At 52.7% G+C, this 22,405-nt stretch overlaps 1 protein-coding gene across 1 annotated transcript; it reads left to right on the forward strand.

Moving 5' to 3' along the window:
* Positions 1–2,294: 2,294 nt before the first annotated feature.
* DGAT2 (diacylglycerol O-acyltransferase 2) lies at positions 2,295–22,197 on the forward strand. Its single transcript, XM_068988043.1, has 9 exons — positions 2,295–2,315; positions 2,661–2,707; positions 3,667–3,887; positions 10,502–10,609; positions 10,981–11,051; positions 17,187–17,391; positions 17,962–18,136; positions 18,940–19,142; positions 21,054–22,197. Exons 1-9 carry the CDS (start codon positions 2,295–2,297, stop codon positions 21,206–21,208), a joined length of 1,206 nt encoding a protein of 401 aa, XP_068844144.1. The 3' UTR covers positions 21,209–22,197.
* The last annotated feature ends 208 nt before the right edge of the window (positions 22,198–22,405 follow it).

Genomic DNA, 22,405 nt, shown 5'->3' on the forward strand with positions numbered 1-22,405 from the left:
CAAGAAGACACAGGAATCAGTGATACAACTGGGACCGGAACCCCCAGGCCTGCCACCACTTAACTTACTACACAAGATGCGTGCCCCTCACCTGCCCCTCTGGAGGAAAATAAGCCATGCATTTTCTCCTGTCCCCTCCCAGCCTTTCCCCACTTTCTTTTGGGGAGAAGAGAGAAGGAACTTGGGGAGACCAGCACAGGAACAGAATGCTAGAAGTTAGTCTTGAATTGAGTCCAGCTTGGCCACCCTCTGGTCAAGTGACCTTGACTGTATCACTTCCTCAAGCCTTCCCCACCAGCAAAATGGCAATGATGATGCCAAACTCACAGGGCTGGTGAGAAACCAGAGTTCCTGAGGAAGCACATGGGAGGCTCTGAAGCTGCCGGTCACCCAGCCCTGCAGAGAGCCGAGGTGGGGGATGGGGGCCTGAGGAATAGCCAGAGCAGAGATCTGCTCTTCCTTTTGCTCGGCAAACCTTGCTGAGTGTTGACTCTCGGCCAGACTCTGAGAGGCCACTGGGTGAATCAGACCTCAGCCCCTTTGGGCAGCTCCTGACGTGATGAGAGTGGGCTTGTAATCAGCCGCTGGTACAAGGTGAGGGGCTCTGGGAGCCTAAAAGGAGGATTCCCTTCCTCTCTTATTTCTCTCTTTTGCTGGCCTCTCCCACCTTCATCTGCTGATAGGTTCTCTCCAAGATCAGTGGGGGCTGGTGAGATTGCCCCAGACAGTTCCACAGTTGCATGGGCCTTACAGTCAATAATCCCAAAGAAGGAAAGCCCACCTCTCTGAAGGCTTACCTATTTGGGTTTTGAAGGACAAGCTGCTTTATCTCATTGTCAGGGCGTCATCAGGTAGACAAGGCAAGCAGCAGCTTTCTAGGCAAGGGAGCAATGACTGGATACTCCTTAAATCCATAGGAGCTTCCACTGGGCCTATGGTTCAGCATCATGGACAGACCAGCTCCTGGGGTTGGGCTCTGTGGTCAGCCAGTCGGGATGGTCTGGCCAAGAGGCAGCTGAGTGGTCTCGGGCCCGAGGGACACAGAGTGGCCTCCCTGCTCCCCAGGCAGCCCCACACTGTGCCGTCCAAGGAACACTGGCCCCTCCTCAGTGGACTTTGCATTTCCTGCTTGGTTGCAGAGCGGGCTACGGGCAGTAGTTGGGATGGGGCAGGGAGGATAGACTGAGGAGGCTGGAACAAGCCTGGCTCTGGGGCTATGGGAACCCTTCAGGCCTCTTTTCTGTGTGGATAATCCACTGAACAGGACGTTCTGCATTTCCTGCACCCTGACTTTCTATCATCTAATTGCAAGAGACCTGCAATAGCAGATGGATTTGGATTAGGAAACAAGAATTTTTCAGTTGTTTCAGTGGGGGATATGTCACCAACATGGACTTACTGTGTGCACCCCACCCCCAAAGCAGGAGAGCTCCATGTTGTGAGTGCAGTTGGTTGGCCCTGACCCAACAGCAGAGGCTAGACAGCGAGTCCTTTCCTCAAGCACTCTTCACGGTCCTGTTCACAGTAGGAAGTGGTCAAATGAGATTATGTCTGATGCCCTTCCTTCCATCACCCTTTTTCTCCAGCCCAGTAGACAGTGGAGGCCCCCAGCTCCTCCTTGCACACTCCCCACCCCAAACTTACCCTACCTGAGACTTTGGACTGAGCAGATCTCAGTTCAGTAAATCTAGGCTGGGGCCCTGCATTTCTAAATAGCTCTCAGGGTGGACTCTGAGTAGGGAGGTGCTGGAGAACATTCTATCCTCTCTGCAGCCAAGGTGCCTTGCCTGCTCCAGACCAAGGGCAGGGTCTCAGCTGCCATGACCCCTGCTTGCCTTCACTCCACACAGCTAGGAGGGAGAGCCAGCAGCTAGGGGTCCCTTGGACAGGCGGTTCAGGCCTGTGCTTGGCCTCATTTCCCTCCCTCCTGTACTCACCCAGGACTCTCCTCACTTCTGAGCACAGACCACCCTTGGACTTGCAGAGTCCCATGGGTAGAGCCCTTTATATTTGGCATCTGCTGTCCTCTGAATCCAGGTCCCAGCCCTGGCTGGGTAGCCGTGGACAACTCAGTGCTCCTCTCCTCAGCCTCCCCAGATGGATTAGACCAGAGGACCCGAGAGGGCTCTCAGGCTCCAGGAGGGGGTGTTGAGAAAGGGTGGAGGTGGAAAGGGCTGTGATGCTGGATATATATGTTGAGAGCAGAGGAACGTCATGTGCCTCTGGAGTTCCTGTGTGGACCAGCCTCTTCATCTGCTTTGGTAAGTTCACTCACCACCACCTCCACCCCGGGTATGGCTGCTCCTGAGTACCCAGTATGTGCCGTGTCTTGGGTGTGACAGTACGCTGTTGAGGTCGTGCCTGCATAGTGAGTGGAACCAGGGTTTGCACTGGGATCTGACTCTTCTGCCATACCCCTGGCTTCCCCCTCTCTCTGCTCCATGAGACCAGGGGAGGGCAACAGGACTGAGGAGTCTGCCTTGAGTCCTGGTGGTTATCTCTGTGCTTCCTAAAAGTCAAAGTGATTGTTAGCTTTCAGCAGATGAGTGCCATGTCTCTTTCTAAACCCCACTGTGACTTTGTTGCTCTGCAGATTTTAAAGAAATACAAAGGCTTGCATGTAAACCCCTAAACCCCTCTCCCTCCCACTTCTGCTGTAGGCCAGGGTGAAAGGTCATGAGAGCGTCCAGGACAAGATTGTGGCTCAGTGAGGGGCCTTGCAGAGTGGGTCGTGTGAAGGAATTTGACCAGCACAGTCAGTGAAGATGTGTTGAGCGAAGGGCATGCAGTTGGGGCTCAGCACGTGTGGGGTTTGAAGGGGCACAGTCCTCTGGCCCAGCTTCCAGAAGGAGAGGGGCTGTGTCAGGAACCTCGCCCATGCTCCTCCCGAGCGCTGCCTCTCCTCTATAGTCACTAGGCTTTCTGGTCCCTCTGCCCATCAGCCACTGGAATCTAGGGCGTCGTCCTGGGGGTTCAGCCACAGAACCAATTAACTGAGCGCATCTTGTCTGAACTTATAGCCTTGGTAGCAAACATAATTGCAGCTCTCAGTGTCCCAGGCTGCCCAAAACTCAGTGGCCGCTGGATCCTCTAGGGAAGCAGAGGTTCCTGCCCAGTTCCTCTCTCAGCCCTGGGCTTTGGGCACTGAGGTGAAGCTCAGAGTGTGAATTCCCCTGAAGGTGGTATTGATGGTGTTGGGCTAGGGCAAGAGGGCTCAGCTCCCTGGGAGAGGGTATTAGTCCTGGAGATAAAGGGGTGGGGGTGGGTCAAGGATTGGGGGTGCTCAAAGTACACTTAGAGGAAAAAAAAACATTACAAACTGGATGTTGGCCCTCTGTCCCTGGCCTCATAGACCCAGATAGCAAAGGTTAAATATTTGTACTAGATCCAGATAAAGGAAAAGATAGGGGTTTGACTGGGGTAGAGGTGAGGAATGAGAATTGGAAACTATGGCAAGCCTCCCCGTCGCCTCTTTGGATACCCTATTTGGTCTCCAAAATAACCCTTTGTTGGGGGGACATCATTCCCACTGGGTATATATAGAAACTGGGGCAGAGGCAAGTGCAGCATGTAAGCAGCCCAGAATTACAAAACTGTGGTGTGACAGGGCCGGGATGTGAGCCCAGGTCGGTGTGATTCTTTGGCCTGTGCCCCTCTCATGTCTAGGAAGGTGTCTGTGGGGAGGTGGGCTGGTGTGGGGTACTCTGCAGCTGCAGGGAAGGGCAGACAGGCTGACATCTATCTTCTGTCTGTCGCAGGCACTGGCTCCAGCATCCTCTCTGCGCTCCAGGACCTGTTTTCCGTCACTTGGCTCAATAGGTCCAAGGTAGAGAAGCAGCTCCAAGTCATCTCGGTGCTACAGTGGGTCCTGTCTTTCCTCGTGCTGGGTAAGCTGGGGCTCAGAGGGTGAGGGCAGGCGGGGATGTTAGAGAGCTGAGGGGTCCTTTTTGGTCTCCTATCAAGTGCTGTACCCCAGGCAGGCTTGGGGACTCAGGAAGATTCAGTGGGAGGTGGTAGTACGGTTCCCATTTCACAGATAGAAAGCCCAAGTCTCAGAGAAGGTGAGTAACTTGTCCAAAGTCACACAGATTTGAGTCCAGGTCTACAGAACCCGCCCCCACCCCCACCCCCGCCAAAGCATGCGCTGTTCCCAAATGCCACCTTGCCTCCCAACAGACATTTTCCTACAGGCACGTTGCATTGTCTTAGGCTGGTCTGGCCCTGGGATTAGTCCCAACTCAACTAAACATAAGCTCTGTGACTTTACACAGGTTCCTTGAACCCCTTAAAAATCCGTTTACTCACTTTGGATATGAGGAAAAGGCTGCCACACAGGCCACACAGGGCCTGGGCTGGTGGGGGTTGTCCCCAGCCTATGGGAGCTCCTATTGGGACATACCCTCCAAGCCCCCCCGACCCCAGCCTCACCCACCCTCTGTTGAATACCGCCCCTAGCTACTTCCGCACCCGCTCAAAGCTCCTCCTTTCTTCTGTTGACACTGCCCACATTAGTGCTTGAGTTGTTTCTTCTGCAGGTCCGGATTGGTGCCCCTGTCCCCTGGGTTGCCATCCAGACCAGGGTCAGGGCACCGTGGGTTGTCCAGGAGGAGGGAGGACCCCTGCCTAAGCCAGGCCCTGCTCCCCCAGCAGTCGCTCCTCTTCCCCAGGGCCAGGTGTCCCTTCCCCAACATGTCAGGGCAGACACACCTGCTGCTGAGCTTCACAGAGTACATTCCAGTGCCTGAATGAGTCCCTCTGGTTGGCCCGCTCTTCAGGGTAGTTCAGGCCTATGGGGATTATCAGGAGTTACCATGTCAGTGCTGAGCCGTCCTCCCAGGAGGCTTGGGAGCCTCTGAGACCACATTTCCAGGGCAGCAGCTGCCCCTCCCTCCCCTGGCAGGGCAGAATGATGGAATGGGGGTGCTAGTTATTGAGCCCCTTCAGTAGATGTGAGCTCAATCCCTGGGTCAGTAAGATCCCTTGGAGAAGGAAATAGCAACCCACTCCAGTATTCTTGCCTGAAAAATCCCATGGACTGAGGAGACTGGTGGGCTACAGTCTAAGGGGTTGCAAAGAGTCAGACATGACTGGGCGTGTGCACATTCACACACACATGTGTGCATGCACTCACATACACACACACAGTGGACTAGGTTTCCCACTTCATAGGTGAGAAAATGGAGACTCATAGAGGCTCAGTGACACTCAGAGATGGTGAAGCTCATTAAGTGGCAGAATTAAAAATTAAACAGGAGCCTGGAGTGCTCACCAGGGAGCCCGAAATCAGCGTGCCTGGTCTGAAATAGCCAGTCTTCACTTTAAGGCCCAAGAGTGGGCATTGAGGGGCTATGAGCCCCTAAGACTAGATAGAAAATTACGTGTGAGAGTATATTCACATTTTTCTGGATGAAGGGCAGTTGCTATCCTTAGATTTTTACAGAGGCATATGGACCACTATCTTCTGGAGTTTGCTCAAATTCATGTCCACTGAGCCGCTGACGCTCTCTCACCCCCTGCTGCCCTCTTCTTTTTGCCTTCAGTCTTTCCCAGCATCAGGACTTTTCCAATGAGTCAGCTCTTTGAATCAGGTAGCCTAAAAGTGTTGGAGCTTCAGCATCAGTCCTTCCAATGACTATTCAGAGCTGATTTCCTTTAGGATTGACTGGTTTGATCTCCTTGCAGTCCAAGAGACCCTCAAGAGAGTTTTCTCCAGCACTACAATTCAGAAGCATCAGTTCTTCGACATTCAGCCTTTTTTATGGTCCAAGTCTCCCATCTGTATGAGACTACTGGAAAAACCATAGGTTAGATAGCATCACAGATTCAATGGACATAAATCTGAGCAAACTCCAAGAGATAGTGGAGGACAGAAGAACCTGGTGTGCTACAGTCCATAGGGTCACAGAGTCAGACCCGACTTAGCGACAACAACAACAATGGGCCTTAACAAGATAAAGGAACAGAGCAGATTAAACTGGCTCCCTCAGGGCTCAAACTTCCAACTTGGCCTGCCTGGCCAATTTTTAGAATCCTGGAGTAGAGAGCATCCCTCTGTTTTCAGATAAGAATCAGGCACCCAGTGAGGGCAGAGCCTTGTCCAGAATCACATAAGAAGGAAGTGACACCCTCTCCAGCATATATTGCTTGTAGACTTTTGCATAGCAGCCATTCTGACTGGCAAGATCACATGGACTCCAGCCTCCAGGCCCCAGTCTGCTGTGCCAGCTCCCAGAAGCCACCACTGTCCTATTGTCTTAGTGGGTCAGAGCTTAGCTGATGAGATGCTGAGCAGCTTGTAGAACCCCAGACTCCTGTAGCATGCGGCAGGGGCTGCCCCGAGCTGTAGGTTAATAATTGATCAAGTCTAACCACAGCCCAGAAACCGGCTCAGCATCTTCCCGAAACCCTTGTGTAGGTGGGAGCCAAGCCTGCATGGACAGGCAGGTCTGCCGAGCTGCTGCTAATTATTGCCCTGAGCAGCCCCAGCCACTCCCTCCCACTGCCACCCACATCTGCTGGCAGAGACTTGCCTGGCATTGCAAAGGATGCTGTGGCCCTGTCGGCCTCCCTCTGGAACAATGGAGTGACTCTGTGCCACTACTCCTGTGCCCCGGGTCCCCCTGGTATTCTGGTTAAGGCTGTAAACCTTATTCATTCCGAGTTTTTATTTATTTATTTATTTTAATCTCAGTTGTATTTATTTCTTTATTTTTTTACTTTACAACATTATATTGGTTTTGTCATACATTGACATGAATCCGCCATGGATGTACATGTGTTCCCCATCCTGAACCCACCTCCCACCTCCTTCCCCATCCCATCCCTCTGGGTCATCCCAGTGCACCAGCCCCGGGCACCCTGTATCATGCATCGAACCTGGACTGGCAATTCATTTCACATACGATAATTTACATGTTTCAATGCCATTCTCCCAAATCATCCTACCCTCTCCCTCTACCACAGAGTCCAAAAGACTGTTCTATACATCTGTGTCTCTTTTGCTGTCTTGCATACAGGGTTATCCTTACCATCTTTCTAAATTCCATATATATGTGTTAGTATACTGTATTGGTGTTTTTCTTTCTGACTTACTTCACTCTGTATAATCAGCTCCAGTTTCATCCACCTCATTTGAATGAATCAATTAGAACTGATTCAAATGCATTCTTTTTAATGGCTGAGTAATACTCCATTGTGTATATGTACCACAGCTTTCTTATCCGTTCATCTGCTGATGGGCATCTAGGTTGCTTCCATGTCCTGGCTATTATAAACAGTGCTGCAGTGAACATTGGGATACACGTGTCTCTTTCAGTTCTGGTTTGCTCAGTGTGTATGCCCAGCAGTGGGATTTCTGGGTCGTATGGGAGTTCTATTTCCAGTTTTTTAAGGAATCTCCACACTGTTCTCCATAGTGGCTGTACTAGTTTGCATTCCCACCAACAGTGTAAGAGAGTTCCCTTTTCTCCACACCCTCTCCAGCATATATTGCTTGTAGACTCTTGGATAGCAGCCATTCTGACTGGCATGACATGATACCGCATTGTGGTTTTGATTTGCATTTCTCTGATAATGAGTGATGTTGAGCATCTTTTCATATGTTTGTTAGCCATCTGTATGTCTCCTTTGGAGAAATGTCTATTTAGTTCTTTGGCCCACTTTTTGCTTGGGTCGTTTATTTTTCTGGAATTGAACTGCAGGAGTTGCTTTATTCCGGGTTTTTAAATGCATAATACAAAACACACTGGATTTCAAAGGAAGCCAGTGGTATTAAAATATAAACACGCATGCATTAAATCAGATTCCACATATAGTGACACATAAAAGATCTAGCAGCAGGCATAAAGACTGCTAAGACTACTGCAGTCTGGTACATTCATAAATGAAGGAAGTGTTGCATTTCTATAAGAGATGAAGGAACATTAAGATGTTATTTTTTCCCCCATCCAAGTCCATGGATCTCCAGATTGGACACTTAACTGTGCGTTAAGTCTTCTTCCCACATTATCTCATGTAATCTTCCCAACACCCTGTTGGAAGTGGAGATTCAAGGATGGGCCGTGGCCAGTGAGCCAGCAGGGCCCCAGCTTCATGGAAGAGCGTGTCCACGCTCTTCATGGGCCTGACTGCTGCCTCCCTGCATTGGGCAGCCATAGGCTGCCCGCTCACGGGCTTTGAGGAGCAGTTCTGAATCACAAGCTTGACTATGTTCTGTGGGGAAGGGTGATTGTAAAGGTGGGTCCTGAACCTTCTGCATGTGGAGCCAAAAATTGTTTACATCTCCTGGACCTGAGGGGACTGGGGGGGGCGGGGCGGTTCCTGCTGCAGTCCCTTGCCCTGCAAGAATGGAACAGGGAGCCCCCTGTTCAGAGGACTGGGCTTAGTCTCTGAGAAAAGCAAACTTGTGTGATGGATTTAGCTCATTTTTGCTCAATAAACCTTTCCTGCCGTGGTTGCTGGGGCTGGAGAAGTTCGTCTGACCTGGTTCCAGCTCCCAGGGAGCCCAGGAACTGAAGGGCCTTCTGATGGAAGGAGTCTGCTGGGGGAGGCAGATACCGATGAGACAGCTGTGGACACACAGGGCTTAGAGGGAGCAGGGCCCCCCAGCTGAGAAAGTCCAGAACTAGAATGCAGTCTCCGGACTCTTCATCTGTTCTCTTTTCCTCCTCCCAGGCTGCCTCAGCACTAGAGTAAGGACCGTGGACAGGGACTCCAAGCTTCCCAGAGAGCCCAGACATTTAGGCAGTGCAGCCTTGGCTCCTCCCGCTCTGGTCCTGGTGCCCCCTCAGTAGAGTTAGTGCTTTGACAGCAGCTAGGTTTCCAGGATGCTCAGATCCTAATCTGAACCTCACAACCCTGCCCAGGCCCACCTGGAGCATCCATCTAGCCTCTGAAGGCACTTGGATACCCTGTGGAGTCTAGGGGGCTTGTGACCCTTTTTCTAGGCCTAAGAAAGGGGACCAGGGGCAAACCACTCAACAAGGTGAGGGACTGTGTAAGTGGCCCTAACTTAAACATTGCCATTCACCAAGCTGCCTCAAGTACTTCACAGCTGGCCTTTAACAGGGTTTTGTTGGCTCCAGATACTTCCCTAGAGACTCATTTTCCCCATCTATGATGTCACACTCCTAAGGTGGTCCTGAAAACCTGGACACCTGGCCAGTCTGTGTTTACTGCTGGTCCCAAGATAGTTGCACCACATTTAGCTCCCTTGGCAAGAGGCTAGCTCAGGAGCTTAGAACAGGACCGGGTTGCGGATGACAAGAGATCACCATTTTCCTGCCCTTTGGCTTGTGGAGTGTGTGTCTGGCCCTCCCTGCTCCCTCGAGAAACTGGAGGGGACTGAGCAGGTGGGAAGAAGAGAGCATGGAATCGAAGACCTGCCAGCCCGGGAGCACCCGTGACCAGTGCAGCGCCCAGCAGAGGGGGCCTGCAACCGGGGTCGGCTTCCCTCCCAGCAGTGCAGGGGATGCTGGCCAGAGGCCATCCTTCTCCCAAGCATGAGTGCCTGATGCCCCTGGCCCTCTGCTAAGTGACAGGGGGCAAAGATGTAGAGAATTCAGGGGTGAGAGATCCGTGCAGGAGGATGGCATGATGCTGGAGTTGAGGTCTAAGCTTTGCTTTGACGCCTTGGTAAAAATCGGAAAGATGAAAGCCCTGAAGAGGGCTTTCTGTGCCAGGTTATTCAGTCTTATGGCCAGCAGGCCCAGAATAAAGGGACCCCTGGAAGTTGGCCCCAGTGGTCTTCAAGTGTGCTGCTGGGGGTTTTGAGAGAGAGGCTGATGGGCTCTGGGCTTTGGTTGGGGACTGCCTGGTGCTCAGTTATGTGGGAAGGGGGCCAGCCCGCCTCCTGGAGCGGGAATCCCATTCTCTTGGGTCCCTCCAGTGGCAGTCTGGGCCTTCTAGCTTGAGGTAAATTCCTAAAGCCTGGTACAGATTTTGGACTTAACAGTCAGACTTGAGTTTGAATCCCGGCTCTGCCTCTATCCTGGCAGGTTCCCTCCCCCTAGAGCTTCAGTGTTCTCATCTCTAAAATGGGGTAAAAGTCACCCTGCCTCACACTCAAGACAGTGATTCAGCCCAAGTCCTGAGATACAGCGGCACTTGGCAGACTCCTCCCCTCGTCCACAGCCATTCTGACGGGCACTCAGGTGGGGAGAACACACAAGGAGGGGCAGAAAGGACAGCTGTAAGGCTCTAAGTTAACGTCCATCACCTTGGTGCTGCTGCCCAGACAGCATGGAGCCCACGTGCCTCTTGATGCTGGGACAGCCCATGAGAATCCAGAAGATGAGGCTCGTGTCCCGTGAGCCTGCTGCTCTCAGGAACATCTTCCCCCCCTCCCCACCCCGCCCTCCCCATGGCCCTCTGCCCGGGGCCCCAGGTGTGCCTAGCTTAGGGCCACAGTGGATGCTCAGTCACCCAGTGACCTGTGTCCAGAGGGTACTAAAGCCCGTGTCGGGAGCACAGGCCTGACCCGGGACCGTCTGCCTTCCCCCAGGAGTGGCCTGCAGCGCCATCCTCATGTACACATTCTGCACCGATTGCTGGCTCATCGCCGTGCTCTACTTCACCTGGCTGGTGTTTGACTGGAACACACCCAAGAAAGGTAGGAGCACAGGTCGCCCTGCCTGACTCCCCCGCCCTCGGGACACTCCCTCCTGCACAAGCTGAAGTTCCTCGTCATGGGTACTGCCCCTTCTTTCGTTAGCACCTACTATGTGAATAGTGTCGGGCTAAGCCTGGGCATGGTACTGAAGGCAGGGGAGTCTCTAAGGTTGCCATCATGCTTCTCACCGGAGCTCACACTCAGTGCCAGGTGTCCATAACGTGAGGGAATGAAAATGGAAAGGGGCTTGGAAGGGGAGGATGCTGCCTAAGGTGCTGGTCACCCAGCTCAGGGGTTCACACTGGCTCTGCCCAAACGTCACCCTCCCCCACTCCTACTCCTTCTCAACACTGTGTTTTGTTCCCTGGAAGGTGGCAGGAGGTCACAGTGGGTCCGAAACTGGGCTGTGTGGCGCTACTTTCGAGACTACTTTCCCATTCAGGTAAAAACTTGCAGGTGTTATCTTGGGAGGGTGGGAATGGATGGGAAATCTGAAGTCAAGCCTTAACTTACCCATCCACAGCAATCATGTGTGCAGGGTTGAACTATGTGACATCTCCCACTATGAGCATCTGTCGATATTCTGCCCTGCTTTATGCAGGATGTGAGGCAGTTTAGGATACATACATATAATTCTGTACCAGGTAAAAAGAAAAATCAAGACTTGGAGGAAAACATACTAGTAATTCATCCATAACTGTCAACAGAGTTTCAGTGACTGAACTTCATGGTCACCTCTGAGCTTCCTGGTAGCCAAGGCAAAAAGGGAACCATGCTAGTTATTGATCCTCATTTTCAGAAAGAAAGAAGCTTCTTTGTTTCTTGGGTAAACAAGACTTCTTCTAGCATTTGGATCTAAAAGCTCTTTCAGATACTGAGATCCTGGGTGATGTAAGAAGCAGGAATAATAGTAGATAATATGGCCATTGCTTGTCTGCTTTCAGTGAATATTAAAGTCATAACAAAATGGAAGTGACTGGGAATTCCCTGGTGGTCCAGTGGTTAGGACTCAGCACTTTCACTGTTATGCCCCAGTTTATTCCCTGGTCGAGGAACTAAGATCCTGCAAACTGCATGATGGAGCCAAAAAATATAAAAAAGGAAGTGATTTATCAAGAGCATTACTAAGGTAGTCCAAGTTTATCTGGTCTGAACCAAGATTAGCAATAGGTGTGAGGAGCTTTCTTTCCTTCTGAAGCTCTTACAGAAATTTCACCTCTCTCAGCCAGTCGTGGGTGGGTCACCAGGGGTCCTGGTCATGGGAATAAGGGGCCAGAAAATTTGGTGTGCAGTGAATGAAGAGTGAGAGCCTCACTGCTGAAGTGCTTGGGAAAGGCTTCTGAAGGTGCTGCTCCTTGAACCCCATCCTGAAGAGAAACAGCACTGAAGGGGCAGGGAAAATCGTGAGAACACAGGTGCCTGAGCTTGAGCAAGAAGCCTGGGATGGGGAGGATGGGGAGAAGGTGGAGGGGAAGGGCGGATTTCTATTCGCCGGGAGCCTTCTCAGGGCCAGCGCCTTCCCCCAAGGAGTCTCCTTTAACCCTCGCTGCACCCTGTATGGTGGGTATTCATTTTATCCCATTTTTCCAGAAGAGGAAACTGAAGGCCAGAGAGGAGCACAGCTGAATGAGGCTAACAGGGAACTGAGCCAAGACTGCAGCTGTTGTCTTGCTTCAAGTCTGGACACTCCCCACCACAGCACACTGCCCCCCTATGCAGCAGAGCTCTGGGAGATACGCTTGGACAAATCCTCAAGCTTCCCTCAGGCTTGGAGGACAGAGGCAGGAAAAGCAGCCCAGTCTGACCCTGGGTGAAGCTGAGGTGCTGTCTCCCTGCAGACAGCCAGTTTAGACCGAGTTGATCTCTGGGTTTCCTTCCTCCTGAGCCACTGGCTGCCTCGGGTCTCCCACACTGGTCTTTTGAGCATCTGTCTCCTCTGGGACCAAACTCAAGGTCCTGACAAGATAGAAAGTGGCTTGGTCTGGCTTTCAGTGCCATTCTGTCAGGCCCCCTGCCGGTGGTCTGCAAGCCAGGTTGGTAGGGCCGGGGCATCCAGGCCCTGGTGCACGTGGGTGATGCTGCTGGATGGTGGAGAACTCTGGCAGAATCCTGAAGGCTTTCCCTGCAAGGGAGAGACCTGTCTAGGCAGCTCACCCGGCACCCCAGCCCTGGCACACCCCAGGTGCTGCAGTAACCCGGCAGAAATTAGTGGGGTCTGAAGAGTGGAGAAAGCATGTGTGAATGTGGGACTGTGCATGATACAGGGTGGTGTGTGTTTGCTCTTGTGAGTCAGCGATTGAGACATCCTGGCCTGCTGCCTGGGGGAGGTGGCCAGGTAACCTTGCATTTTTCTGCTGTACTCAGTATTGTAGGGGTTGCACCCCGGGCTGGCTCCCTCTGCCCATCCCAGCCTGGGCCCAGTTTCCCCAAGACCTTTGGAGTCAGAGTCCCTGCTCTTCCCTTTTCTTGACCCCGTCTCTCTGGCTGCAAGGAAACCAAGGTTGTTGTTGCTAGGAGGATGTTGCCTCATAGGACCCAACCCTCTCATTTTGAAGGTGAGGAAACTTAAGTCCCAAAGAGGGACAAGGACTGGTCCAAGTTGCGCAGTGACTCCGTGCCAGGGCTAGTATAAGAATGCGGGCCCCACGCTCTTTCCCACTGAATTCCTACTGCCTCTTGCTCTGGGAGAGATGCAGTCCAGGTGTGCCCCGCTGGGTTGAGCCTTACGGCACGGGGCTCCCTCCCTCTGCTGTGCTGCTGGAGATCTGGGTTGAGGTCCTGCCCTGTTCGCTGAGGTCCTCTGTTCGCTGGCCTCTGTTAGTGCACCCTAGCCCCTGTGCACTGCTGGGCATGGGGATGCAGAAGAGTGTGCCTGGTCCCTGCCCTTGCCCTTCTAATGGATCCTGCTGGACTTTGTCACTTTCTGCACATGGGACTATGAGCATGAGCATGCTTCTCAAGCCCACTAAGCCTCATTTTCCTTATCTGTGACATGGAGCTGTTCACATGCTAGAAAAGTGGTAAATTATGGTTCGTTGTGAGGGATTATGGACTCTTTCTCTCTGCTGGGGCTTTTTCCTTGGGGGCCCCAGAGTAGCCTGCCCCCCCAGGAAACCTCTTTAAGGCTGATAGCTCCCTCCATCCGGAACAGGATGACCTGATGACTGTTGGTCAGAGCTGGGACAGACGAGTACCCTTTCCCACTGATCTCTACCCTCCCTGAAGAGCAAAAATGAAACCCATGTCCCTTGTCTCACCTCTGTTCCAAGAAGTCAGCTGGGGGTTGCATCCACATGGCCCAGGTGAGCTGGCCCTGGGAGGGGCCCTAGGTCCTGCCAGAACCAAAGCCAGGCTGAGCCTGAGGCCTCATGCCTCATCCTGGGCTCTGCCCTTGCCTGGTGGTGGTCTTGGCAGAGTCCCTGACCCTCGGGACCTCTGGCTCCTCTTCTGTGCAGGGAAGTTTGGCCTTTGTGAACTGATGTCAGGATTGATGGAGTCGTGTATGACCCTTCTGTACCACACCCTTTTCCTGGCCTCTTGGCACTGGTTGGGGAATGATCTCTAACTGTGCCCACCCACCTATACCTCCCCACTCCCTTTTCGGTGAAGGTCTTTGCTACCAGAGCTGCTCTGCTGGCCCAGAGAGCATCCTTTCTCCCAGCAGAGGTGGGGCTTATGTGTTCACTGCCAGCCACCAGGACCACCAGCTACCTGGAAGAGGAGTGGGCAGTGCCCGGGTCACCTCTCCCAGTGGCGATGGGCAGGGTCTTTGGAGAAAAGACTAGGAAAGACTCTCTGAGCTTACAGTCACTTATCTGTCCATCTGCCTGATTTCACAGATGGACCTACCGAGGCCCAGAGAAGAGGAACTGTCCCAAGGTGTGAGGCTGGTATAGAAACCAAGGCAGTGTCTGCCTCAGGGCCTGTGTTCTCATTCCTTCGTTCCTTTGCCCCGGTGCCTCACTATGTGAGCTTAGGCGAGTCTCTGCTCCTCTCTGGTTCTGAGTTTCCTCCTCTATAAGGTGCCAGGCTGGGACAAAGCTATCTGACCACCGTGGCTGCCAGGGAGACAGGCAGCCTTGTGTCGGGCTTGTTTCGGACTTGCAGGCTTGTGTCGGCCGGCAGGCCGGGCCTGGCCAGCGCCTGGGGCTGAGACTTTGCCATTGGAAACAGTCAGGGAACATGAGATCAGGTGCGTCAACAGAGCCTTCATCAGCACTGCCCTTCCTCCTCCCCCCTGAGTGGACACTGTCCACCCAGGGGAGGAGTGTGGCACAAAGTCGGATCAAAGCCATATCAGATGCCTGCACTTTTCCAATTGCTGCACTGGAGACAAAGAACCTGCACTCTGCCACAGGACACGTCACTTAACCAGACAGAGGCTTGGGGTGCAGGGAGGAAATGATTTAAGGGACCAGCCAGGCTTCCGCCAAGTGGCCCATCTGTATCTCAGGACCAGGGAAAGCGCAGCTGGGTGGCCAGGTCTAGAGTAGGGAAGAATCTGCTGCGACCTCCCCGGGAAGCAGCAACTCTTTTCTCTGGGCCTCAATCTACCTCATAATCGAAGGAATGGCCCAGATCAGTGCTCTTCCAGCCCACGCTGTCCAGCAGGTTCCTGGGCCTGGCCCTCACCTCAGCTCAGGAGCAGGTTTCCAACCCAGTCCTGGTCGCCTCCACTCTCACCTCCATGCCTTCCTCCTCTGTGGAGACTGGCACAAGGTGCTTTTTCATTCTGGCTTTCCCGAAAGCTAAAGTGGTGGGCGCAGCTGCTCTCAGGGGCAAAACCCCAAAACCACCGCCTCGCGGAGCTCATGTCAAGCTGCATCCCCACTAGCCGTGGAAGCAGCTGCTGCTGCTCCCCTTTTATGTGGTGGGCAGCTGGAGATCACTTGGGGTTTTGAGGAGTTTTAATCTGCTCAACAAAGGCAAAGAAGGAAGAAAGAGTACAAATGTCCGGAGCATCCGGGCACACAGCACAGGGGTCTGGCTCATGCTGACATGTCCTGGTAGTTACAGAGCTGGGAGGTATGCCGGCTGCCTTCACTCCCATCCCCTTCTGGCCTCCATCGCCTGCAGATTCAGATTTCAGTTTCCTGGAGACCAGTCACCAGCACCCCACCCCCTCAAGCTGAGCACGACGTCCTTCCCTCGGCCAGGCAGTTTCCAAATCCAGAGTCATGGAAGCCCCAGCGCTTGCTCTTCTGCTGGTAGCCAGGCGCTCTGCTTCCCGCTGGCCCAGAGCAGGGCAGGGGGAGCCTTGAGGCACTGCTGGTAGGGATGTCCTCAGCACCATGTCTCCAGAGGCAGGGCAGCCCACCAGACCGAAGTGCTCCTACCCTCTGACCCGCGAGCTGTCTTTCTAGAAGTTTGTCTTAAGAATGCAGACATGAAGACAAAAATAAGGTATCTATGGAAGCATTATTTCTGAGGGAAATTTTAGAAGCTTTTCAAAGCTTTTTATCCGGGTAGGTTTGATAACAATCCTATTCATGTAGCATAGCTGTGAGAAGACATGTTACTGAGGGATTCTGATAAGAAAAAAAAAAAAAAAGCTTTGATATGCTTGGGAGGTAGTTATATAAAAGTTATATCAACCATATGACCTCAGTTTGGGGATTTTTAAAAAAGAACATGTGTATTTGAGTAGAAAAAAACTCAACATGTCAGAGTGGTTTATCTGGAGGGAAGTATGACAGGTGCTTTTGACTTTCTTCTGACTTTCCTGTATTTTTAAAATTCTCTGATTATTCATTATTTTTCTAGTTGGAAAAAAGTAATGTTTTCTGAACAGAATGCCCATCCTCTCCATCCCTCTCAGCACCTTCCACCCCCTTGGTGCTGCCTGTAGTGCTGGGTGGGCGCCTCTTAGGGATTAGGGCAACTTTGCACCGCCCACCCCAGTGTCCAGGCCGCCAGCCCCAGGGCGAGGGGTGGGCCCCGAGGAAGCCAATCACCCTCAAGACCATCCCAGGACAGCTCTGTGGATAGCACCGCAGGTCAGCCACCCCAGCTGCACAGCTGACCTCCCCACCCCCAGTGTGGCTGGCACCAGGGCTGTGACTTGTCCTTGTCCTTCCTGCATCGGAGCCTGACCTGAGTCTGGCTGCCTGGGAGGAAGTTTCTGTTCAGGCCAGACGCTCTGTCCCTTCTCTGGCCAAAGTTAGGGACTTGGACTTCACCCGCTGGGAGCTGGACTTCCCTCTTTATCTGAGAGGGAAGGAGATTCCACTGGGCTTTTAGAGCTGTCATTCTGGCTGTGGTGAGGGGGCTGGGCCCAGAGGGAGGGAACGAAGGAGGCTGGCAGAGTGCAATTAAGAGGGCTTGGTGTGTTTGGGTGGAGAAACGGGGAATGAGGAAGTGTCTTACTCCCTTCCCAGGGACTCGAAGTCCAATGGTGACTTTCAAGTCTCCAGCACTGAGGCCCCAGTGATGAGAGTCTGAGGTCTAGGGGGAGTCACTCCAGTCCTTCAGACCCAGGCTCTGGGGAGCAGGGCATGCCCAGTGCTTCCCTCACCTCTGGGTGTTCCCCAGTACCCCTTCCTGGCCAGTTTGCTCTGACCCAAGGTCTTCCCTGCAGCTGGTGAAGACACACAACTTGCTGACCAGCAGGAACTACATCTTTGGGTACCATCCCCACGGCATCATGGGCCTGGGTGCCTTCTGCAACTTCAGCACAGAGGCCACAGAAGTGAGCAAGAAGTTCCCCGGCATAAGGCCCTACCTGGCCACGCTGGCCGGCAACTTCCGGATGCCAGTGCTGCGCGAGTACCTGATGTCTGGAGGTGAGAATCCACCTCTGAGTGCCCCTGTCTGAGCCTCTCCATTGGGCAGGAAGCCAACCCACTGTGCTCTAGTGTCTGGTCCTGTGAGATGTGGCCAGCCACGGCCCGGTGTCTCAGGGCTGGGCGAGAGAACTGTTCGTATGATCTTCTGGATTCAGCTAGCAATAACGTCATCCCCAGGAAACCTTCTCTGACCCCTTTTTCTGGGCATCCCCAGGCCCTGTGCTGCCCTTCGCACAATCTAAGCATTGTCCATGACTCTCATATTCTGTCCACCTTGATCCCCACCAGCCCGACTTATTGGGATTCCTTGGCACCTGGCACCACTCAGCAGAGTTAGGACCTCAGGGAATGTTTGCCAAATGAATGCATTCCCTAAACAAGCCTGTGTCATGCCCATTTTACAGATGAGTAAGCTGAGGCTCAGAAAATAGAATGACTTATGTGGGGCTGTTCTTCTAAGTGGCTGGGCTAGGTCTGGGAACCAAATCCAGGGCTCTGTCTATATCTGACCATGTGCAGAAGGTAGGAAGTCCATCCCTGACTGTGTGTCCCCCCTCCACTCCCCAGGCATCTGCCCAGTGAACCGGGACACCATAGACTACTTGCTTTCAAAGAATGGGAGCGGCAATGCCATCATCATCGTGGTGGGGGGCGCGGCTGAGTCCCTGAGCTCCATGCCCGGCAAGAATGCAGTCACCCTGCGCAATCGCAAGGGCTTTGTGAAACTGGCCCTGCGCCATGGGTGAGTGCGTCTCAGCACGCGTGTGTGCACACGCATGCCCACACCCCGCCACAGCTCTGCTCAGCCCAGGGCAGCAGCTCCTTGCCTCCTGGAGGCAGGACCCAGACTCTAGGAAGGCAGAGAAGGGAGTTAACCATCCGTGGGGGAAGGGGATGTTGGAGACCAGAGGTTCAGGCCAAGGGTGGCTGGGTGGACAAAAATGCAGCCTGAGTCTCCTGGGCCCCGGCAGGTGGGGTGAGAGGCCCACCAGGCCCAGAGGCAGGACTGTGTGCCCTATGCCAAAGCCTGTCACACAGCTAGGAGATGCAGAAGGCCAGGAGGGAGAATAGTGTGTGGCTGGAGATATCAAGGAAGGCTTCTTGGAGCAGTAACCCTGAGGACAGGCAGAGAGGAGCAGGGCAGCTTGGGTTTCTGTGACCTTTTCTAGAAAACCAGGGGCACATTCTGTAGCCACCTGTTCAGCACACTTTATTAGAGCACATTTACTTCTACCGCCCCATTGGATTCTCCTGCAAAGTCCTGCAGGAATGCCATCCCCTTTTTCCATTTGAGAAAACCAAGTGAGGCTAAGGGGCCTGGTCAGGGCCATGTTGTAAAACCCTGACATGATCCCCACCCGCCAACAGGGGCAGGGGGCCTGTCCTCATTTGGCCCTGAGGGGACATGTGGTTTGGGGTCCCCCAGGTGACTCTTGTACAGCCCTGAGGGAGGGCAATTTGGCTGGTGTCTGGGGCCTCTGGGGCTGCCAGGGGGCACTGAAACCAGTGATTGGGCCAAGACAGACCCCGGCCTCTCTCCTCCAGAGCCGACCTGGTTCCCATCTACTCCTTTGGGGAGAATGAGGTATATAAGCAGGTGATCTTTGAGGAGGGCTCCTGGGGCCGATGGGTGCAGAAGAAGTTCCAGAAGTATGTTGGCTTCGCCCCATGCATCTTCCACGGTCGGGGCCTCTTCTCCTCCGACACCTGGGGGCTGGTGCCCTACTCCAAGCCCATCACCACCGTCGGTAAGCTCCCCTAAACTCGGGTGCCACAGCTAGTTTAGTGGCAGAGTTAGGAATCAAATCCAGGCCCCTGACACTGATGTCCGTGCTCTAAACCACGAGGAAGTGGAGCTGTTTGGGTGCTGATAGCAGTGATGGGTGTGGGTGGGAGATGGGGGATAGTTCCATTACCATGAACTAAGCTGTCTGGATGAGAAAGCAGGACTCAGCAGCTCTGTGTTTGCAGATCATGAGTCTCTCAGGGAAGACCCCCCTTACAGTAAAGACCAACGGGTGTGGGGGGGTGGGGTGAGAAGGATGTGCCCTGGAGGGTCCTAGTGGATCTCAGGGAAGAGTGACTCTTACAGTCTTGGCCAAATAGGAATTATCCTGAGAAAAAGAAGAGGAAGAGGCTTTTTGTCAGAAACAATAGCCTAAAGGAAGTTCTCACAGCAGGACTGCATAGATTTTTGAGGAACAGAAAGAAGTCAATACGATTGGAGCAGAAGTCTATGAGAAGTGGAGCAAAAAACGCTGCACTTCACCCCCAGCCATGTTGTGTTGCTTTTATATGAGACAATTTAGAGGATTCCAAGGAATTATCTATTGTAGGAGTGTGTGTGTGTCTGTTAATGGTTCACAGTTCAGAACTCACACAAGAGCATGGAGGCCACAAGCCATGGACTTCAGGGGCCAAAGCTCACATAAATACTTAGAGTTGTTATCAGGGCCAGAAGTTTTGCTTTGTACTTTTTCCAAAGAGATCCACTTCCTGCATTTTAAATCCCATGACCCAGACTCACCCTTGACTCTTGTTATACACCACACCAGGTCTGATGTCTGTGAGACAGCAGGAACATTTCCTTGCACAGGGTGGCTGGAGAAGGATAGGGTCTGGTGCCCAGGGTGAAGGAGTTTGCTCTTCACCTTAGGAATGGAGAATTGCTTGAGGGTTTGGGGGAAGGGAGATTCAGATTTGCATTTTAACATGATCCTTGGGACTCCTGAATAGAAAAGGAGTTATAAAAGACCTGTTTGCTCAGTCTTGTCCGTCTCTGGGACCCCAGGGCCTATAGCCAACCAGGCTCGTCTATCCATGGAATTTTCCAGGCAAGAATACTAGAGTGGGTTGCCATTTCCTTCTCCAGGGAATCTTCCCGACCCAGGGATCAAACCCACGTCTCTTGCGTCTTCTGCATTGACAGGCAGATTCTTTACCAGCTGAGCCACCAGGGAAGCTCTAGAAAAAGGAGTTAGAAGGGACAAAAATGGAATACACAAGACCAGTCCGGAGTCTTTTGTAGTAGCCGTTGGCTTGGACAGAGGGAGTAGCAGCAGAGACGGAAGAGAAGTGCGTGAACTTGGAAGAAATTTCAGAAATAGCATTGATAGGACTTCAGGATGAGCTGGGTACGGAGAGGAAGCAGGAGGATGACAAAAAATAAGATCGTGCATGGATTTGTGAAAGTGGTCCCCTTCTCCTTCTGCCCTTAGCACAATTCTCATAGCATATCACATTATTGCACAGAATCCTCAGCAAAGCCCTATAAGGAAGGGTCCCCCTGTGATCAGTGAGGAAACTAAGGCTCAGAGAGGCAATGACGTGCCCAGAGCAGGCAAAAGCAAAGCCATTCCTGGATCCCACACCTCTCACGGGAGCTCCCAACCAAGTACTCCGAGCAGTGAGTGCAGCTGGGCTTGATCCCGCCTGCTGCTTAGTGGCTAGATGGCCTTGGGCAGGTCCCTTCCCATCGCCCTGGGCCCCAGTCTTCTTACCTGTGAAAGGAACGACCTGAAATGGAGCACTTCCAGCACAGTTCTGGTGCGTGGCTGGCTCGTAGCACAAGGTCATCGCCAAGAGCATCGTGGTGAATGCCCAGGGAGGGTAGGCCAAATGGCACTGACTAACCAGAGGCTTCTGCCCCCTCCCTGCAGTGGGTGAGCCCATTACCATCCCCAAGCTGGAGCACCCGACCCAGCAGGACATCGATCTGTACCATGCCATGTACATGGAAGCCCTGGTGAAGCTCTTCGACCAGCATAAGACCAAGTTCGGCCTCCCGGAGACTGAGGTCCTGGAGGTGAACTGAGCCTGTCTGCAGGGGCCAGCTTCTGGGAGGAACCAGCTGCAAATCGTTTTCTACCAAGTTCTCAAGTGCTTTTTGTTCTGTAAATTTGGAAGCGTCATGGGTGTCTGTGGGTTATTTAAAAGAAATTATAATAATTTTGTTAAACCATTACAATGTTAGGTCTTTTTTAAGAAGGAGAAAGGGAATATTTCAAGCTCTCTCACTTCCAGTTTGTCCTGTTCCAGGTGGGGGCTGCCACATCTGGGCCTTTATGGTTTCACAACCCCTCTTCTTTCCTTCCCCAAATTACAGAGAAAATTCAGTCCTGGTTAACTGGGGAAGAAGGACAGTCATTAGTGACTTGGGCCAGTTATATTATTTGCCCTTTGGCCCTAAGGGATGAGGGGCAGAAGCCTCCTCTAATACAAACATCTCTATGCCCAGCTACCCAATGCTTGACTGCAGGACTAAACCCTCTTGCCAAGGGAAGACTCAGAGGAAACAGGTGTTCCCATGTTGAAGAGCGCAGGGATAAGCATCCAGAATATTCAAGCTTGATTCTCCTTTCTACCACCCCCCATGGCCCCAGTCTCTGAAATCTGAGCCTGGACTGGTCCAAAGAGAGGATCAGGGTGGCAATGTTCCTGTGCTGGAGAATGGAGCTGTCCAGATGAAACATCTCGTAGGTTATCAAGCCCCATCACGTTCTGGTTGGAGTGACTGGTTTTCCTCAGTGGGCTGATGACATGGACCCAGCACAGACCCTGCCTTGGCCTAAATCACAAACTTCCCAGTGGCCTCGCTTTGCTTAACCCACAACCTCAGTAGTGGATGCGAGGAAAGGGTCCCCTTTTCTGTTTACAGAAGGACCTGAGCAGTAGACTGGTACCAGAACAGAAGTTCCCCGAACCCAAAGCTCATATATTTGTGCCTTTTCTGAGAGGGGGGCCCAGGGAGGAAAACTAGTCCTCTGTGTACTCTGTTTTCTCTTGATGAGATCATTATACCATGTCAGACTTTTGTATATTCCTAAATGAATAAATGAAAACAAGTGTCCTCTATGAGTTATCGTTGGGGCCACATCAGCATCTTGCTGCTGATGCTTGGGGAGACCACTGCCCCAGCTGGGCTGCCTGCTGGGCCCTCTCCTGCTTTCAGCCCACATGGCCCTCTGTGGTATATTAGTTATCAATTGCTGTGTAATAAATTACTCCAAAA

Source organism: Capricornis sumatraensis, chromosome 16 (assembly GCF_032405125.1).
Source record: "Capricornis sumatraensis isolate serow.1 chromosome 16, serow.2, whole genome shotgun sequence".
NCBI lineage: Eukaryota > Metazoa > Chordata > Mammalia > Artiodactyla > Bovidae > Capricornis > Capricornis sumatraensis.